This window comes from Thermobia domestica, chromosome 8, assembly GCF_964235325.1.
Source record: "Thermobia domestica chromosome 8, izTheDome1.hap1.1, whole genome shotgun sequence".
NCBI lineage: Eukaryota > Metazoa > Arthropoda > Insecta > Zygentoma > Lepismatidae > Thermobia > Thermobia domestica.
The window spans coordinates 105,349,331-105,369,673 of NC_137461.1; the positions used below are offsets into that span (position 1 = coordinate 105,349,331).

Consider the following 20,343-nt stretch of genomic DNA (forward strand, 5'->3'; position numbering starts at 1 on the left):
TTCTCGTTCCTTTATATATTGTGTGAATCCAACGATAAATGTGTGCACTTGGTATTACAAGGTGATATTAACTGAAAGATAGTCAGTAAATGGGATAGTAAGTGAACGACAGAATAAGTAACATTAGGCACTGTGATAATAGTGAAGAACTTTGCTCTCTAAACCTCAGAAATGGGAGAAATGTATCGATAAATACTTTTACGGACAGAATATGTGTCAGTTACAATGAGTAAATATAATCTCATGTGTGTCTATAAAGATGAAATGTATAGATACCAGAAAGGGTGCTTTGGTAATACATATGATAATATAGCTCGTCTGAAAGTACGAGAGAGGACTCGTCTAATTACTTTAAACGTTTTCATATATGAGATAAAGACTCATTTCTACCCTCATCTTAAGTTTTCTTTTTTTTTTTTCTTTCACTCATGGTATTGTACACTGTACTTATTCACGAACCTATATCATATTTACCAAAAGTTAAATAAAAATATATTTTTTCTTTCCCTTTCAATCTGTCTGTTAATATATATATATATATATATATATATATATATATATATATATATATATATATATATATATATATATATATATATATGTGTGTGTGTGTGTGTATCCTTGCATTACTATTGTTCAATCTCCTGTGTGAATTGACATATTTATATGTATGTTTATTGCATGTTCATAAAATTCTGTGTTTAATTTCTCAGTAAATGTAATAAACGTTCACCAAATTGTAGTTAAATGGTTTCTTTTAAAACTATTTTCACCCGTGAGGATACGCTGTCCTGTATGTATGTGAGTTTGGGTGAATGAATGGTAAATTTAGTTTTAAGTGCTAGCATTTAAATTGATTTACTATGATAGTGTTTATAATAAGTGTGGAATAGCACGTTATATGTATTAGTGTATGATGAAGGCCATGAAAGATAACTAATTTTATAGTAGTCTAAATCGGCTCTGAGAGAAAGCCAAAATAACAGGTTGAGCCTGAATAACGACAGTCTTTCCAGAAATCTCAAAACTTCTATTGGTGGAAAATATATACATTACTTTAACATTTTTTTTCTTGTCTGATTCAAGTGTGTGTTCGATCTCCATTATGGACGTTCAAATACTGGATAAAGATTATTTAACACTTCTAAATAATACACAAACAATTAAATTAAAACTTCTCGTCACCTGGGCTGGGTTAGGGTAACTCCCACTTGTGCAGTTGCCTGAATCCAGGTCGGGATAGTATGAGGGAATATGTGTCTCTTCGAGATCACTTCAAAATTTATCTTCAAATAATAACATTCGAATATGAATCACCTTTTTAATAACTATTTAAGTTTCTTTACCATATTTCCATAATTATCCAGTGATCCTTTATCTCTAGTTCCTCCTTCCTTTCTCCTTCTCCTTTTCTTCCTTTCTTCTACTTTCTTCTCTTCTCACTCTCTCTTTTCCTCTTTCTAATAAAACTGAAGAGGGGTCGTGACTGGGAGTTGTCGCTATAGACACGGTCATTAAGTTGCTTTGATGTTTCTCTTCGGGAGTCCGTATGAATCAGTTAATACTAAAACATACATATGAAGCAAGAATTCCAAAAGTCATTTATTTTTTATTTCACATTTGGTTAAATTATCATAATTGACAGATTTCAGTTTAAAAAATAAGTCACCATGTCCCCATTCACGACAATCATCTTCACCTTAATCTGATCAAAATTATTTGGTCGGTGCTCAGGAGAGATCTAAGGAAGAAAAATAAAACACCCGTATTAAGTGCAAATGTTTGCAAGGTGTTAAGAGAGTGGGTTGAATTGATAAGCTTAAATGTGTGGAAGAAATGTAGTGACTATGTTAAGAAAACAAAGCAAAACAAAAGTAGCTGTCTTAATAAAGTTGCCATATGTTCGTATTTTGTACGGACTGTTTGTATGTTTGGGTCCGTGTTCATGTTCATATCATACAAAAATTGAAATAGGAAAATGTCCATATTAGACAGTGTTTGGAGCTGCCCGAAAATTCTCGAGTCGGGAATCGCTAAAATCTTGGACGAAATTTAGTGTTTTTGCTATTGACGTTGGTGGCAACACTATTACCGTGACAGATCAGAACTAGGGCTGTTCCGATAATCGAGTAATCGATAACAATTCGATAAAATTTCAAAACCGTTTCATCGATAAAGAATTTTAATTTTATCGAATTATCGAACTTTCGAGACTCCCGAAATGTTCGAGACTCTCGAAATGATCGAGACTCCCGAAATGTTCGAGACTCTCGAAATTATCGAGACTCCCGAAATGTTCGAGACTCTCGAAATGTTCGAGACTCTCGAAATGTTCGGGACTCCCGAAATGTTCGAAACTCCCGAAATGTTTGAGACTCCCGAAATGTTTGAGACTCCCGAAATGTTCGAGACTCCTGAAATGTTCGGGACTCTCGAAGTGTTCGAGGCACTCGAAATGTAAAAAACATTAGACAACTTCGAGACACTCGAACTCTTCGAGAGTCTCGAATTGTTTGAAAGCAGCAAATACAGAAATATATCAATATGATCGCATTTGTCGAGTCGCTTGAATATTTTGAAAAGTTCGGGATTATCGGAGTGTTCGGAAGAAACAATGAATTCGAGGTTATCATAGTTGTATATAATATGTATTACATATATGCAGAGTGTTTATTTTAAAACTTCTCTCCTTAGCAATGAAGTGAAGGAAAAGTTTTTTTCCCCACAGATCTGTATAAGGTTTAAGCAGTCTGTCAGACGAGAGAAAGAGGAAGAGAAAACATGCATCACCTGAATGGAATTGGAATCCAAGACACCATTAGTCTACTAATAGTCACTTTGCCGATTGCGCCAATAACGGGGCAGGCAGAAAAATAATTTTAATACGATTTCGAGGGTTTAATTTAAAGTTCTGTATAGAGATAGCTACTGATATAGGTAGAGGTAAGGAAAGTCGATAAGACTGAAGACTTATCAAACTTCTGTTTTGAAAATTTACTATCCGGCGCTCGAATGCCCTTCGAGTATTTGAGATTGTCGTGAAACAAACCTTGAAAATTTTGGGTGCGAAGCTCCCTATTACAGGCCGTCCTGTCTGTCTGTTTGTATGTGGCATCCGACGATAACTTTCGAACGGATTGTCCGATTTTAAAGAGGATTGGTCTAAATGCATATGTCAGGTATCTGTTGCTCTTGGTTACTTTACGATATTTGATTTTGTGCATAAGATGCCATGCGGCTCTGGGCATTACCAACCTCAGATTCAATGCGTACCTGGGAGGGGGGATGCGGTCGAAGCGTGGTGCCGACAACACCACATTCATCTACGACTGAGGGCACACTCCCTACATGCTCTCATGGCATGGTGCTATGCACAAGAGAGAACTTTACATATGACAGAACGAAGACTAAAGGAAAATGAAATGAAGTGAAATCTTCCAGTTTAATGACCTACTATTATGTCTGTTAAGCTAAGAGAGAAGTATGATTAAGGCAAGTGAATGATGATGGAATAATTGGTGGAATGGGAATGTGGAAGGAAACGGGAGTACGCCGAGAAATCCCACGGACACGATGTTGTCCACCACAAACTTACTTGGTCGGGGATCGAACCAGGGAGGGACAAAAGGATGAAGAGGAAAGGGGAGAGAAACACATCCTCTGACTTACATTTCGATGGCTCTGATTCAATTTCCATATCCAATTAAAATAACTTCCGATCACTTCTTAAGGAAAAATAGAAAACAACATTTCCTCAAGAGTTCTCTCAGCTGCTTCGTATATTGTTGCAAACAGACTTTCAAAGAAAGATGGTCGTGCAGTTACTTGCTTTGCAGTTGTTGAAAGAAATATTAGACCCTATCTCTCCTGTCGTGTCCTGCATACAATAGACTACTTATCACTGTTTCTTTCTTTTCCAAAACAAGAAGCCAATGTCTTTGAAATCGATTGCGATTACATTGCACTTCGGTTGTAATCAGATTTTTCTATGGGAAACAAGGTTATACTGCTAATTCAAGCTGAAACGGTGCTGGAAAGTGTGTTTAAGTTACTGTAGTGAAAATGTCAGCGAAAAGATCATGTGGGATATTCGGATCATTCTGAAACTTGGATATTTGGATAGGGCACATACTAGTTCCTAAATAAAATCTTAACCGGACTACGGTAGATCCTATAGTATTGGAGCTATGGACCTATAAAGTTCATTTATTCATGTTTTCGGCATCCTATAACTCCAAAAGGAAGCATTTGTGCACCCAGGTTGGTCTCTACTTTTTGTTTTATCTTGGTCTCAGGATAGGGTTGCCATATTTTGAAATTAGAAAAGGGGGGATTCTAAACCGTAAGTACTGATGTGAATTTGTGCATTAGAAATACTGACGATCCTCCTGACCATTTTTTTTAGTGATTTCTTTGTTAAGTGACACTTTCAATGTACTTTTCTAACAAAACTAAAGTAAAGAAAATTTAGTTTTTGCCTTTAATGTTTTATTAAGTCCAACAAATGTGAGTCTCGAATTGTAAAGTAAGTATTAAATAAGTATTACAGTAAAATATCTCTAATAAGGATTTCTGTAAGACAAGTTTTCAAAAAAAAAAAAAAAAAGCGATATATGGCAGATGTTGTTCATACGGTTTTCTCTCTAAGGAATACAAAATAATTTCTAAACTTTTATCGTAAGAAAGCTAAAACATATTTAGGAGTCTTGGTCCATCTCTTATAAAATTTCTTATCATTTTCAAAGATTTCTACTTGAAGTCATACTAACATACGAAAATACCACAGTTTCACAATATATGAAATACAGTATAAACATTTTAAAAGAAAAAATACTAATAATGAATCTAATCTAAACAATATGCTAAGGATACGTAGATTCAATTTGCAATCATTTCTGAATATATAAAGACTAGTTGAACATATATATTACGTAACAACATAAACGTGTTCAGTTGAACTGGACAGAATGTTATCAAAGAAATACGCACCCATGAGATCATACATTAGTATTCATGGGTTGAACCAAAATGTGTATGATTATGCCAAATTTTTACATTTTTCATTCCCTTTAACTTCCTTTAAAAAATCTCGATGGCATAAAATCTTATCATAAAATTCTACGCATGATACGTCTTTCATATTGTACAAAACCAGTAGTAATAATTTGACAGTTTTTGCGTTCATCTTGTTTCTGTCATCTGTCCATTCGCGATTCTGATTGACGCAGAAATGTAGCGGTTTACGTTGAATATAACAACACTTTATCAACAAAGTCGTCTTAGATTTTTCTCCAATCCAAAAAAGCGGGTGGTTTTTCGTGATTAAGAGATGATTAAGCGGAGGACGAATATAAGACCTGAAAATCTGGTGGTATCCGCTAAAATTAGGTAATGTGGCAACCCAAACGTTGGCGGTGTTGTTTTGAAACACTCTATATAAAATAATGCACCACGTTATTCTAAATTGATGCAAAACTCTTACGTTTTTAAAACCTACATTATTCGTTCAGGAAGCAATCTGCCTCCACCAAACGACGCTTCTGGATCAGCTAGTGTGTGGATTCATCATAATGTACAAACCAACTGTATAGAACATATGATTCACTGTCGAGGAAATAGATTTATTTCCGTTTATCACCTTCATTAAACTTAGTGATGATTTCAAGGTTTCCCCCGCGTAGTCTTATCATACGTCCTAGATACAAGCCCGATCCGGAAAATTGTCTGGGATTAACTAATGCCCGAAATTTTAGGGAAAATGAAAGACTGGGAAATTTCGCTGTGTTTGGTCAAGTGCTTGGCTTGTAACATATTTGGCTTAAAAATAAAATTTTGCTATAACTTTTTAGCAACACCGTGCGTGATTAATATGGTTGAGGTGTTGGGCATATACTATATCGTATGAAGAGCAAATTACCCTATTTGTACGTTTAAGACCGTATCTCTGGCAACACTAATACACTAGCTGTTAGCAAATAACAAACAAGAGATAAAATTCAGGGAAAAAATGAACGCTTTCTGTGTGTGTGGGGGGGGGGGACGAAAAAGCAATCCCTTTCTGCACGCTTTCCTTTCTCTTCACAGATACAACTTTGCAATAACTTATCAGATGAAAAATGTTGTTTGACTAGTTTGGCTGCAAGAAGGAATCATTGGAGAGGTGAAGGAACCGAACTGTCCATCACTACTTTTGATAATACCCGAAACTTCAATAATACTCGAAATTTCGATAATACCCGAAACTTCGATAATACTCGAAATATCGATAATACCCGAAACTTCGATAATACTCGAAATTCCGATAATACCCGAAACTTCGATAATACTCGAAATGTCGATAATACCCGAAACTTCGATAATACTCGAAATTCCGATAATACCCGAAACTTCGATAATACTCGAAATTTCGATAATACCCGAAACTTCGATAATTTCAAATACTCGAAAGGTTTCGAGTAACCGATGACAACTCGATAAATTTTCAGTCCCGAAGTTCGATAGGTCCTCAGCCTTATCGAACACCCCTAATCAGAACCGCCGTACCACCGCTAATCATTTGTTTGTTGTTTGTGTAGGCTTACATAGTATTACATCAAGTTAGTTGTTTTTATTTTATCTATATAAATAATGACAAGTAAGCAGAAGAGGAAGTGTAGTTTCAATCTGATCTGAAGAAGAAGTTTAACTTTATTAAAAAGGTTCGGCAGAACAACGAACCTGACGATGAAGTGTATTGCACGATTTGTAATTCTGCGTTTTCAATTGCATTTGTGGTCGTCGGTATTTATGTAAACACGTCGAAACCAAAAAGCATACCAAAGCAGTTCTAGCTTCAAAAGTTAGTCAAACCGTTGACATTTTTTTAAAAAGTAAAGTAGCCAAATATGCTACTATGTGCAGACAAAGAGGTTACCTTCTCTTGTCTTACTGTGTAGCACGAATTGAGATTTAAATCCTCTGATTGCCAAACAAAATTAATTTGTAAGTTGTGTGATTCTAAATTTTCAAGTGATAAAACCAAGACTGAAGTAACTGCTGTTAATGTATTTTCACCTTTTGTTTTTGATCGAGTGATGACAGAGCTTGAAGACATTCACTTTATTACAGTTATTGTCGAGGCTTCAAATAGATTGGATCTTTAGTACCAGTAGTTATTAGGTAATTTTGGCCCTCTTTGGTGTTAAACATGTACTCATTGATTGTTCTCTCGTTGGCCACGTCATTGATTTTAATGACTGAAGTGGTGAAACAGTTGAAATTTTAACTAAACATGTTTTTAGTTCGTTGGAAAAGAAACAAGATGTTGAGTAAGTTAGCATTATGTTGTGCCGACAATACCAATACAAATTTTGTCGGTGTACAAAGAAAAGGAAAAACTCTTTTTTTGCGAAGTTTCAAGAAAAACTAGGCAGGAAACTGTTAGGAATTGGTTGTGGAACACATATTGTCCACAACTGTATCCAGCATGGTATTGATCAGCTACCATTTGATGTAGAAGCAGAGTTACGATTTACAAATTTTTCTATATTTATACTGTTAGAATCACTTAGTTAAAAGACTTTTGTGACTTTGTATAGGTTTTTACAGAAAGCTTTCGTCTCATAGCTCAACTAGATTTTTAAGCCTACTACCAGCTATTGGAGCAAAAACTTATAAAATATGTTAGTTTCCAATAGTGTATTACAGTAAACTATTGTGTGATAACCTATAAAGATTATTTTTAGGTAAGAAATTTCAAAATATTTCTTCAATGTTTGTGCACCGTGTCTTTGATGGGTCGCCATTTTAAGGCTTGTCCGCATTTTGGATCAACAAATTATGGTAACCCTATGTCTTAAGCATTACCAGCAGTCCTAGCACAATGCATTTATTATTCATGTAGACTCTTCCGACAATGACGTGGAAACTGTAGGAGAGAACGCAATAAATCAGTAATCAAGTAAGTTAGTTCGATATAGATGAAATTTAAATTCGCTTTCGGAAGTGTCCAACCTCCGCTATATTATTATTATTATTATTATTATTATTATTATTATTATTATTATTATTATTATTATTATTATTATTATTATTATTGTTATTGAAAGTGCTGAGTTAACAATACATTTTCACACTTCTTACTTAGTAGCTCGTGGTAGAGCACACAATTCGTATTCCTGGGTCCCTGGTTTGATCCCAGATCATATGACTTCGTGGTGGACGAAATCGTGCTCGTGAGTTTTCTCAGGATTCTCTCTTTTTCTTCCATTTTCTAACCCTTCCAATCAAAATACACTCGAATTATTCCAACGAAAGCTAATGAAAGCGGATGTTTATGAAAAATGATGGAATGAGATCCCTATATAACCAGAGGCAACCTCAAAGAAGGTTTTAGCGTTTAAGCTTTTCCCCGTAATCTGCAACCCAGCGTTATATAATATATCCTTTTCAGAACTAACGGGGATTTTAAAAAAAAATCGTAGACCTTTACGTTGGCGGCCCTTGTCACAGTGACGTGAATGATACCTCGTGGTAGAGCTTATAAAACGCAGATTCCAACGTGCTAACTTTCGTGTCCACCATTCCAAGTCCGTAGAAGAAGAAGATTTTACAAAAAGATATTTTTGTTTTTTGAAATTTGAGGGAGACTAACAACATTGTTACTTGTACGCAAGAAAAATATTTTCACGTGTACGCCAGACATTGGGTACAATCATGTAAAAAAATGAAGGGCGTAAGTTCAATACCAAGTGAGAAAAAACTCCCAACGTGTTTCCTACGAGATTCACCCAGTACATTGAACCACAAAAGTATCTCCCCCCCCTAAGTGCTTTAACTCCATTACTTGGGGTCCAGGTTATTTGCAGTTATGAGAACGCCTAGACAGATGCAACCCAACTTACACGTAACTTTTCTCGGCACTGACAGCAGTTGGTAGCCCTGGTCCAGATGTTTATACAGGTAAAATTGTAAAGTAGGTGACTAACGAAACCGTTCTCCATTCTAAGATGAATCTCTATGGTTCGGATCGTGTTTTCCAAAGAACACCATATATTAATCTCAATATTTCTGTTTATGTGATGTATTATTTCTTTACATACTGTATGTTTAGAGAAATAAAAATACTGACCACGCATGAATCAGGAAATGCTTGAAAGTAGCTGAAAATATCAAATCTAGAACAACTCCTGGAAATAAGTTTGCAAATGATTGCCACCATTGAGAGACATTCTCCAATTCTCCTCATTCTAACATCTTTTTCTTTCTGGAGGAGAGATCTTGCTCGTCACACTGAGTATGTATTGAAATCGAAACATTTGAAAACGTTTCAACCTGGCCAGCATTCGAACCCGGGTCCGCCAAATAGGACTTCAATATGCTAACCACTAACCTACTGCGTTACTTTGTCCTTTATCTAAACTTTTAGCTAGGTAAATTCGTTACATGTAAGACTATATAAAATACTGATGCTCGTATAAGAAGATGCTCCTTATGAGTGTCACAATGACTTACTCGAGATTTCCTTCTTTAACTCAAAAACAAGTTGTATAGACCAATGAGGAAAATATCACGAAACATCCTTCAAGTTGAGGCTACCTCATCATTTTTAACTGCTCCCGATTTACATTACTACTATTCTTCCTCATCGTAACTTCAAATTTCTAAAGAAGAAAAGCCAGCAGCATTACGACCCGCTCGGGAGAGTAATACTCTCGGAAGTACGTTTTTTCGCGCGCTACTCTAGCCAGCTGTTTTATGCGCTATCCTAGTCAGTTGTTTTAAGTTGGTCACAAAATCTATATCAATTAGTACAAGAGGAACAAAACGAGCCCTGCGGGACTTCTAACGCGTTCCTACTGCTACTACTACTACTTATCTGCACAAAAGTAAGTAAATCACATTTTTGAGTATTATTTTCGTATTATTTTAATTTAAAAAGTGTTATAAAAATGTAAAAAAAATGTTTAAAAAACTTTCCTCGGGCCGGGTTTGAACTCACGCCGAAAGAGATTTTCGTTACTAGCATATAGCGCTAGCCCACTCTTTTTTTTAAAAAAAAAAAAAAAAGTTCGTCCCAACCGGGATACTGTTCGCCATTGGCTATTCGCGCAATTTCTGTGTAATCCAAACACGACAGGGACACAAACACAGAAAGATCCAGGACAGTTAAAATTCCGACCTTGCTCTTCAGGGGGATTCGAACCCCCGGTGGATTGCGCCTCATGATTGGAAGCCGAAAGCCCGAGACCACTCGGAATTGCCACCGGCTTACTCGGCAACGAGAACCGACAACAACAATGTCTGAATTCTGCTATTTGAATGCAACGTGGCAAGACATAGATAACGCCAACCAATCAGAACTGTGTTTTCCGTTCCTACTTCCGGGAGCATTACTCTCCTGAACTAGTCCTGCAGCATTTACGCCGATCCCAAGAGTATCAGTATTCGCGCGCTACCCTAGCCAGCTGTTTGAAGTTGGTCATGTAAAATGTACAGAAAAATTTGGGCAAGAGAACGGAACCTAACCAACCCCTGCGCGGCTACTAACCCGTTTCTCCTCCTCCTTCTCCTACTACTACTACTGCTACTACTACTACTACTACTACTACTACTACTACTACTATTATTATTATTATTATTATTATTATTATTATTATTATTATTATTATTATCATTATTATTATTCCTACTACTACTATTACTTTTACTACTACTAATACTATTACTACTACTACATTTACTACTACTTTTACTACTAGTAGTACTACTACTACTTTTACATGGATCCGTATAGTAAAACTGCCAGCTTATTTTAATGAAAAAAGTGTTATGAAAATTTAATAAAATAATCAGTAAATCACTTTTCTGACGGCGAGTATTATTTTCAATCCTATTTTATTGAAAATACTGTTATGAAAATTTAGAAAAGTAAATCCTTGGGCAAGATTTGAACTCACGTAAAAACAATTTTTATTACTAGCATGTTGCGCTAGCACGCAAGGCTATGAGGGCCGACAGCAGTTGCCCTTTACTTTCCGCTATATGTAGGTCATGACTTTCGATGTCCTATTTGTATCGACCAATAAGATCAGAGAATATCTTCGAATTCGCGAAAATGCAAGCCGGTAGACATTATTTTCGCATTCTTTTAATTGCATCAACACGTGTAGAAAAAGAAAGTTCTACTTTTATCTTCCGTAATTACTGGTTTATTGTTTTAACTTTGTATGAGGAATTTGTGGTAGATTGGCAAATTATGAAACTCGTATGGCACTGACACGGGTTCGAATCCTTTCGTGGCAATGTTTTTTTTAATTGGAAGGTATTTACGTAATTGACTTTGTAATTAGATTATTCCTTATTATTATTATTATTATTATTATTATTATTACAAAGTCGAGACTTGGTTACATATTTTATATTTTATGAATTTTCTGATTTAATTTCAAGTCTTGTTCTTGAATAATCAACACACTCCATTGTAGGGGGTTTGGGGAGTGAAATATTATCCTGCTGCTTTTCATTTGTTTACTAGCACGCTGCACCAAGCCTGGATACTACATTTCACGTTTCTATATCTAAGGGAAGTATCTTAAAGGTTTTGATGATCATAAGAGAGCAAGTGAATAAGTGATAAGATCAATGAACTTTGCGTATTAACAACATTTAAAGTATCAGGCTGTCGGAAAAGTTATGACGTATTTCAGTAAAATATGACAAATGTTGATTTGTGGATATACTAGTTATTCGGATCATGCAAAAGTTACGTCATGAATAGCTAAGATGTTGAGCGTTTTGTGTATTAATATCGCTCATTTTGGTTTGGTTTTACAGATTTGACCAGAGATGGCGTGGTCAATGAAAACTTGACCCACGACCCACTGACTCACCACCCACAGTGGCCCACTCTGACCCCCGACCCACCATGACCCACTACCCACCGTGACCCACTCTGACGCACTCCGACCTACCACCCACCATGAACCACTGCCCCATCAAAACACATCGTCATGAACTCTGACACATGATCCATGGCCTCTTCTGTACCGACTAAAAAGTTTATACTTTTAATAAAACCAGGTTGTCAAATTCTAACTAATCAAAGTTTGAATTTCTACGGCCAATCACTCAGGCACCGCTCTGTTAAACTAACGATGAATCTGACCTTTACGATATAAAATGGTAATGGGTTTGTCATGGGCAAAATTACGATGAATTTCAATTAAATTACCATGGTCTAATTATTTCCTTGTTGATTTATCGATACTTTTCAGTGGAAAAACGGATGAAATTTGAAAGTCCCAAATCAAGGTAAGTAGACCAACGTGGAGAACCTTACATTACAAATTTTATGTCTTTTTCTCACAACTTTATGGGTTGATTTCTCTGTGCTCTAAATGCTCCATATAATAAACAAGCTTCAGCTATTATTATAAAGTGCAGGGTAAGCACATATGGATATATAATGCGAAGCACTGTATTTTTTGTTGAGTTGAGTTGAGTTGATTTTCAGTTTAACGTACGTTTCAGCATCGAGGCTATATGAAACGTGGACCTACGGATTAACGTCAATCCGAACCACATGAGCTCCCGCCGGGAATAGGACCGGCTGTATTTCTTCTTTCTCAATTTGTTTCTCAAGTAATATCGATCGTTTTCGATTATTTTTACAAACTAACCCACTATCAATTTACCATATATAGAAAGTGCCACCCCTCCCCATAATGGAGAATGTTAAAAATGCTAGGAGACGTTCTGTTCGTTTTCAATAAAGAGTTAATATACTGAATTTGAGCTCCTTAAGTTTAACAGCTTGTGAGAGACTCAACTTTTCTCGCAAATATTCGGATTCCCACTATCCCTTAGGATATTACTATAATGAAAGCAATATGATAACATCCCAGTTTGGGTTAAGGCCTAACTATATACCAAAAGCCATTTTATTTGACTGCAATTTGGCCGTGATAATCAGGCACACATAGTTACATTCATTTTTTTAATATAATAATTTATATATTACAGTGATTCAAAAATGTATTTGTTCCAGTAGTTAGCTCCTCTAAAACTCACAGGCTGTGTGTCTCGAAAGCCAAGTAGGAGTATACGTCTAATTGCTATTATCACAATTACAAATATCAATATCCTAAAATGCCTCTTTTTCACATAGAGATACTCATGTCAGTAAACAGAAACAGTTGAAAAAGGGCAATGAGGCCTTGAAAGTAAAACGTAGACAAATTTGCCAGTGTTCAGAAGCATATTCACGCGTGACCCTTCTCATAGGAGCTAAATACGCGGTTCTACTTAGTTGTAGTTATCCGTTTGTCGGCCCGTAGCATAAATATAGCAAAAATCAAGTGCTTGTTACTGGCGGTCTTCGTGGCCGAACGTACTAGCGTAATGGAAATGAAATGAAATTGTTGAGTTTTACGTCCCACGGTTATGCCGGTTAGGCTAAAGGAGACGGTGATAATGAGAGATGAATGAAATGGTGGAATGAAGAAAGTGGGAGGAAACGGGAGAACCCCGAGAAAACCCACGCACACGGTGTTTACTAGCGTAATGGGTTAGTAATTATGATTGCTTCCGGTGTGGGTTCAAACACGGGCCAAGGAAAGTTTCTTAATTTTTATATTTTATTTTTTAAATTTTCACACTTTTTTTCATTAAAATAAGATGAAAATAATACTCAAGAAATTACGTTACGTGTGCACTTTTGCTATACGAATCCACAGTAAAGGTAGTAGTAGTATTAAGAATAGTAGTAGCAGTAGTAGTAGAAAAGGGTTAGAAGCCCCACAGGGCTCGTTTTTTCCACCTTGACTGCCATGATATAAATTTAACTTCAACTGCTTTTTCAATTTTCTTCTTCAATTCCAGCAGTGACAATTTTCTTCTATTACTGTTATAATACACAATACATACACCAGAAGGTTTGGACAATCAGAAACCAAGCTGCAACCAATGAGAAACGTGTTTTTAGTTTCTATGGTTAGGGTCGAGGGCGAAAAAATATACTGTTCAGAAGATGCTGTCTACAATGCAGTGAGCAAAGTGGGTCGGTGGGTCAGAGTGGGTCATGGTGGGTGGTGGGTCGCAGTGGGTTGCGGTGGGTGGTGGGCCGCAGTGGGTCACTGTGGGTGATGGGTCGAAGTGGTCACATGCTGTAAACCCAGGATCCACTGACCCACTCAGAAAACTCGATCCATTTCACCCACTGACCCAATCCAACTTTGGATTTGACAACACATAGAAGATGGAAGACCAAAAATTGCATGTTCACCATATTTTATTGTTTTACTTCAATCAAGGGAAGAACGCGCGAATAGTGTTTGTAATTTTTACTGTCCTCAATGTTTCTGTGTTTTTGTCCCTGCTCTTAAAGAGCTACTGGAAAAAACTGTAAAAGTGAGCAAAACGCTAAAATAGAAAACAAGGTACTGAGGAATGTTCGTTAAATTAGTTAACTTGAGAAAATAATCTAGTGCCCTGAAACACCAGATTGCAATCAATATGAGTATCTGTCCAATGCCATGCCGTGAATAATCAGGGGATTATGGCGAGAGCATAGAACAATGCCTCTGTAAGTTGAATTCTCTTGTCTATTCTTTCTGCATAATACTTTACTATTTTATCATGACTGAAATCAGAAACTTTCAGCATTATTACACTGGAATCGTAAAAGTGTGTAATTACTCAATTCACTGCACATCCAGTTTTTTCCTTCTCTCAGAACAATGATAAAAGAGAACGAATACACCCCCCATAGTCTTTGATAGGTTATATAGGAGTACTGCTAAAATATGCGTTCGTAGTCTCTGTGTTCATTGTCTTATGTGATTTTTGCTACGTTAAAATAGGGGTGTAAAATGTGCCAAACTCTTTTATTAGCTCTGCTACGTGCTCGTAATCTTATGTAATCTCTGCTATGTTAAAATAGGGGGTTGAAAAATAAGCCATACACTTTTATTAGTTCTGCTATGTTACATAGTCTTATTTAATTTCTGCTATGTTAAATAGGCGGTTGGAAAATGTGTTCATTCTCTTTTATCAGATCTACTATGTCACATAGTGGTTGTAGTCTGTGCTATGTTAAAATACGGGGTGGAAAATAGGCCATACTCTTTTATACATAGGGGTTGGAAAATAAGTCATACTCTTTTATCAGCTCTATTATGTTTTAAAAAATGCTTGTAGCGTTTCTTGTGTAAGTTCTGCTGTGTTAAAATAGGGGTTGAAAAAAATGCTCATAAAAGGGAACGAATACACCCCTAAAAAGTGGTCATAAAGGGAACGAATACACCATCATAAAGGAGAACGAATTTTCGGGGTGTTCGATTTTCCATGGTTGGACGGTACGTGCTTCATGGCGTATCGTGCGACACTGGACTATCGAGTACTTCGGATCAGACGGGACCTAGATTGGCCTAGTATGAACTGGTATGAGCCAGATCGGCAATTTTTCCTGTACTGTCAAGTGTCAATATATTGGATAATCTTTATGTCCTTAGTTTCAAGCGATAAACCTGTAATTTTTATCATTGTGACTTTCCTCGTGAGACTAATTTTAGTTCGCATAACTTAGGGTTCCGTGAAAGCACATAAGTTTCCATTTACTTGCAGTGGATGTGTGATATACCGATATTAACAAAATTTCTTGCACAATCTGAGAAAACAATGTAAAAATGATAGATAATTTATTTCACAATGTTTTAGATATATGAATATGTAACCCTCTATTCTAGCGGTACGTGACGTTTGGGCGCGAGTTAAAAAGTCGTTATGTTAGGCGCTGAGTACTAAGTTCGAATCAAGATATCACAAGGTGTCTACTGTAGTGGAAGTCCTTGAATTATACTTGATTTTGTTTTACATACTAGAAATACTGGAATTTCAAAATTATAAAAACTGAATTAATAATTAAATTTTGTAAATTTAAGTTTCAACGAAAGTTAAGTGTGCTTTTTATTTGATAACTTTTCAAGCCAAATGTAAGTCGACCAGACTACATATGATTGACTGCATTACATACATAGTGAGCCTATTCCATTAAAAAACTTAAAGCAGACCTTCTACTGTAGTTACGCAATAAGTGTGAATGTCAAACACATTTCTAGTGGCTAAATGACCAATATATGTACACTTAACTATTATTTTTCACTTTGAAATCGTTTTTTTTTTCTTTCGCCACTTTCTTTAATGCAGATTAAATGCTTACAATGGGACGAAAAAAATGTGTGTTAAGTTTTGATTTTTATATTGGAATGTTAATAAAAAAAAAGTGATACCAGAAATACGGCATACTACAGTTCCTAAACTCAATGTGTTAGACATCCTGTATGCAAAATATGTCTTACACACCATGTATGCAAAATATCTTTCCCTCAACTCGATTAGGATATAGGATTTTTAGATTTCTGGGCTCTCGGCATCTAAGGCCATTTAGCCCGTCACGTTTGAGGGAACACACTATCCGGGGAAAGGGAAGGAAGAAAGGATTGGGGAAGGAAGGAAGCGGCCTGCACCTATAAATTAGGTACCACCCCGGCATTTGCCTGATGTGAATGAAGAAAACCCAGGAAAACCTCATTCAGGGTGGCTGGCCTGAAAGAGCGTGTTACACTTTTTCGACCGAGTGCCCCCACCGGAAATCGAACCCGGGACCGATCGCACCGAAGGCGAGAGTGTTAGCGACTACGCTGCAATCTTTTATTGGTAGTTCTTTATTGGACTTAAGGAAGAGAAGAGTTTGGCAAACGTAATACGAAAGAAAACAAATTTTAATATTCATAAATATGTAATTATTAACTTTCTTTAAAAAAATCAAAAATTAAATCAATATGTTTTAATTAACATTAAGAAAATTAACAGTTCGTCTGATTCCTTTATTTCCTAGCTTTCTTATATAATACAAAAATTAGATCAGAAGTACAAGAATCGTGAACAAGCGAAAAATCAATCCATGACGAGGTTAGGCAACAAATGCCACAAACGCATTAAACTATTTAATTTAGATGAATAAATAAGATAGAGATAGAAAATATACAGATAAATGAGGTGAGATAAAGATAGAAGTGTAGAAAATGTATATATCTTGATTGGCGCTTAGTTTTCAGTGCCTAGCTTACTTTATATGTCGTAAATTGTGATTTTTACTATGTACCTCGCGCCCAAACGTCTGGCGCCTAAACGGCTTTGCGCCCAAACGTCCGGCGCCCAAACGGCAGCGCCAAAACGTCCGCGCCCAAACGTCCTGTCCCGCTATTCTAGTTACCTTTTTAAAATTGCTATTAGAGATACTTTTGCTCACAGGCCGCGCCTTCATTGGACCGGAACGCGATTGCGAATAAGTATATTCCCAGCACGTGTAAATAAATTGGAGTGCCTTGACTAGTTCCGACCTCCGAAATGCGAAAACCGACGAAAAGATGGGAATGCGAACGATCCCAACCTGCTGGGATTGTTCGTGCGAATGGAGAGTTGTCTGCAGAGGAACTGAACGCTACGTGAGAGAAAAATGTTTTGCGTGAGAGTAGATGACGTTGCGAAGTGCGGAGATAAAATAAAATAAAATAAAAAAATAATGTAATGTCCCACGTGATGTAGTGTATAAACAATTCTACACGGCAGTGTTTACAAACACCACCACATGGTTTGGAAGGATGATTTCACACCAGATGGGTCTGAAATCACCTGCAGACGACGGGCTTCTGGCCCCTTCCATGGAGCAGACGATGTCAACCGAGCAGCAGCGCCACCTCCACCCAAGGAACCCTATAAATTGGCTGGACGACATCATTCTGTACCAGTTTTCTGGTGACTCTCCTAGTGTTTGCCACGGAACATTAGGAATAACCTAACCCCAGGCCTCCAGTCTGCTGCGGGACTACCCCTATCCTATCTCCTGACTTAGCCTGCTACGGGGCTCTATCTGGGAATCCTAACCACAGTCGCTTTGCCTGCTACGGAGTTGTGTTGGACGCTTAACCCTCCTCTGCTTGCTACGTAGCATGAGGTAATAATTCTCCTCTGCTTAGCCTGCTACGAGGCTCTGTCTGCGACCTTACGGTCAAAGACTACCAATAAATAACCTTGTATGCTAGAGAGATTATTTGTACAGTTTTTGTAAAAATAATTTTATAGTGGGAGTCGATTCCGGACATTCTTTTCATTAATGCTCTACCTATACCTATATGGCACAAAGTTTTACAATAAAAATAAAAATAGATGTCGATACTTTAATAAACTGTGTTTTTGATAAAGTTCCATTGTGGAACCAAACTCATCAAGAGTAGCACGAACGACACATTGTGAACAAATTATGAGCAGATGTAAGCAAGGAACTTGGTTTGAAAAGTATGTATATTTTTCTTTGTTTTGTCTTTAAAATATAAAGTTTAATTAATACAGCAACCGCAACTTTTTATTCTAGCTGAGGCATTAATTTAAATTCTCCCTCCCCATTTGTTGATGAAAATATTACATTTATCCAGATTCGTCTTATTCGTGCTCTCAAGACTTAAAGGTACGATTTTTTAAAGCAAAAATATATCACATTCGAGCTTTGAAAGAGACGTTGCAACTTTAATCGCATTCGCAAAACTTCGGATCTAGTAGAGGCACATTAATTTGCAATCGCGTTCGGAAGCAATGGAGGCGTGATTGTATGTAAACTGTATATAAAATAAAATAAATGAGTAACTTTTCAAACTGGAATGATTTGATAATCCAGCTCGGTGTAGTCGTTGTGTTGTCACTACTCATATTAATAAGGAAGGACCTAGTTTTTGAAAACAACATATTTTCTATTTATTTAACCTTATTGTAATTTTAAATTTTTACATTACCTTTTAACATTCAGTGAGAACCAAACTTACAACATCGATTGTCTCATAATTCTTTCAGTGATTGTCTTTTTGTAGAAGGATGTCTTTCCTTAAAAAGGGATTTTTTTACGTTCCATTTCCATTTTTCTCGAAACACTCACAACTCTCTTTTTTCATAAAAAAAAAAAAAAAAAGAATAAGGATATGTAATAAACTCTCTCTTCTGAACATGAGTTGGGCCTTTTTACGTATAAATTTGCGTAAATGCAACGCTAAATTTGCGTTTTAGTTTACGATTATCGTCACAGAGGTAATATCGTAATTCATATTGCTTCTTTTGCGTTTTCTTGCGTTGCTATCCCATGTTTAGCGGGGAGCTCGGAATGGGGCCCATGGTTACGTACTCCATGATTTCCGGTGATCGCTTCTCTCTGTGTTTTCTAGTCTTAGCAACACTGTTGTTGTATCGGTTCAGAACACATTAATTCAGCTGGCAATACTTGTAAATTTCAGAGTGAAAGAAAACTTTTGCAGGATGGCGGAAGATTTACCCTATCGTGCTGAATATGCCAAAAGTGGTCGTGCATCTTGTAGAGGATGCAAGGGAAACATCGCAAAGGATTCACTTCGATTAGCAGTAATGGTTCAGGTACTGCATTTCTTGGTGTTAATTTCCGCGAACATTCTTTTGTCGTAATGTCAAGGTTGGATTTCCCGCCTGCCGGTATGCATGTTCGGCAGGAAAGCCATGCTACAGTAGATAAAAATAAAGCTGACTAATGACAATAACTACTACTGCACTGTATGCTTTCGGTTTTAAAGGCATTTTATTATGTAACTAATTTTCACCTGAAATATATTTTTTTTTTGGTTCCCGTGTATTCCAATGGGGAAGCCAATTTCTGCCCCAATTTTGTCGGGACAGTCCCGATTTTGGAGATGTCCCGCATTTCAACGGGACTAAGTTGGAACCAAAATGACCCGACTTTCACATCTATTAGTGAAATTGAGAACTTACTGGTGTGCAAGTCAAGTTTTGGCACACCTCTTGAAATAATTGTGGAAGGATTAGTATTTTGGATAATGTTATGCAGAAGGGGTCCAGCAATTGTTACTTAAATAAGAGAAAGTGGGGTAATTAGGAACACCTTTTGCAAGTCTTTACTTTAGGCAAAGCAGTGGCAATAACCAATTCATCTGGACCGGTTCCTGGAGTTACAGTTCCCAAGAAGAAAAGACAGAAATCAAAGGAGCCCTGCGGGCCTCTAACCACCTTCACTCGCTGACGCTCGTTCGGCAATTTGTACTGATATAATATTACTGCCTTGCCCAAAGTAAAGAGTTACTCACCTTTTCCAAACTTCAACAGCAAATAGCTTTCTTACGTATTGCTCTAGGAGAAAGCTGGTTTGTTAAAAGGTAGCCTCATGTGTTGTGTTTCTGAGCCAAGCACTAATTTAATGTTGTTACCATTTTTGGGTTACACATTTTTGAAAAAAAAAAAAAAAAAAAAAGTAATTCTTAAGAACAGCTAATT

The 20,343-nt window shown here is 36.6% G+C and overlaps 1 protein-coding gene across 1 annotated transcript in view; it reads left to right on the top strand.

Moving 5' to 3' along the window:
• Nucleotides 1–19,289: 19,289 nt before the first annotated feature.
• The window catches only part of Parp1 (Poly-(ADP-ribose) polymerase), an 86,506-nt gene continuing 85,452 nt past the window's right edge, over nt 19,290–20,343 (top strand). Inside the window, exon 1 of the mRNA XM_081768818.1 lies at nt 19,290–19,455. Within this exon, the coding sequence (XP_081624944.1) occupies nt 19,342–19,455 (114 nt within the window). The 5' untranslated portion in view covers nt 19,290–19,341. The remainder of the gene's footprint in view (nt 19,456–20,343) is intronic.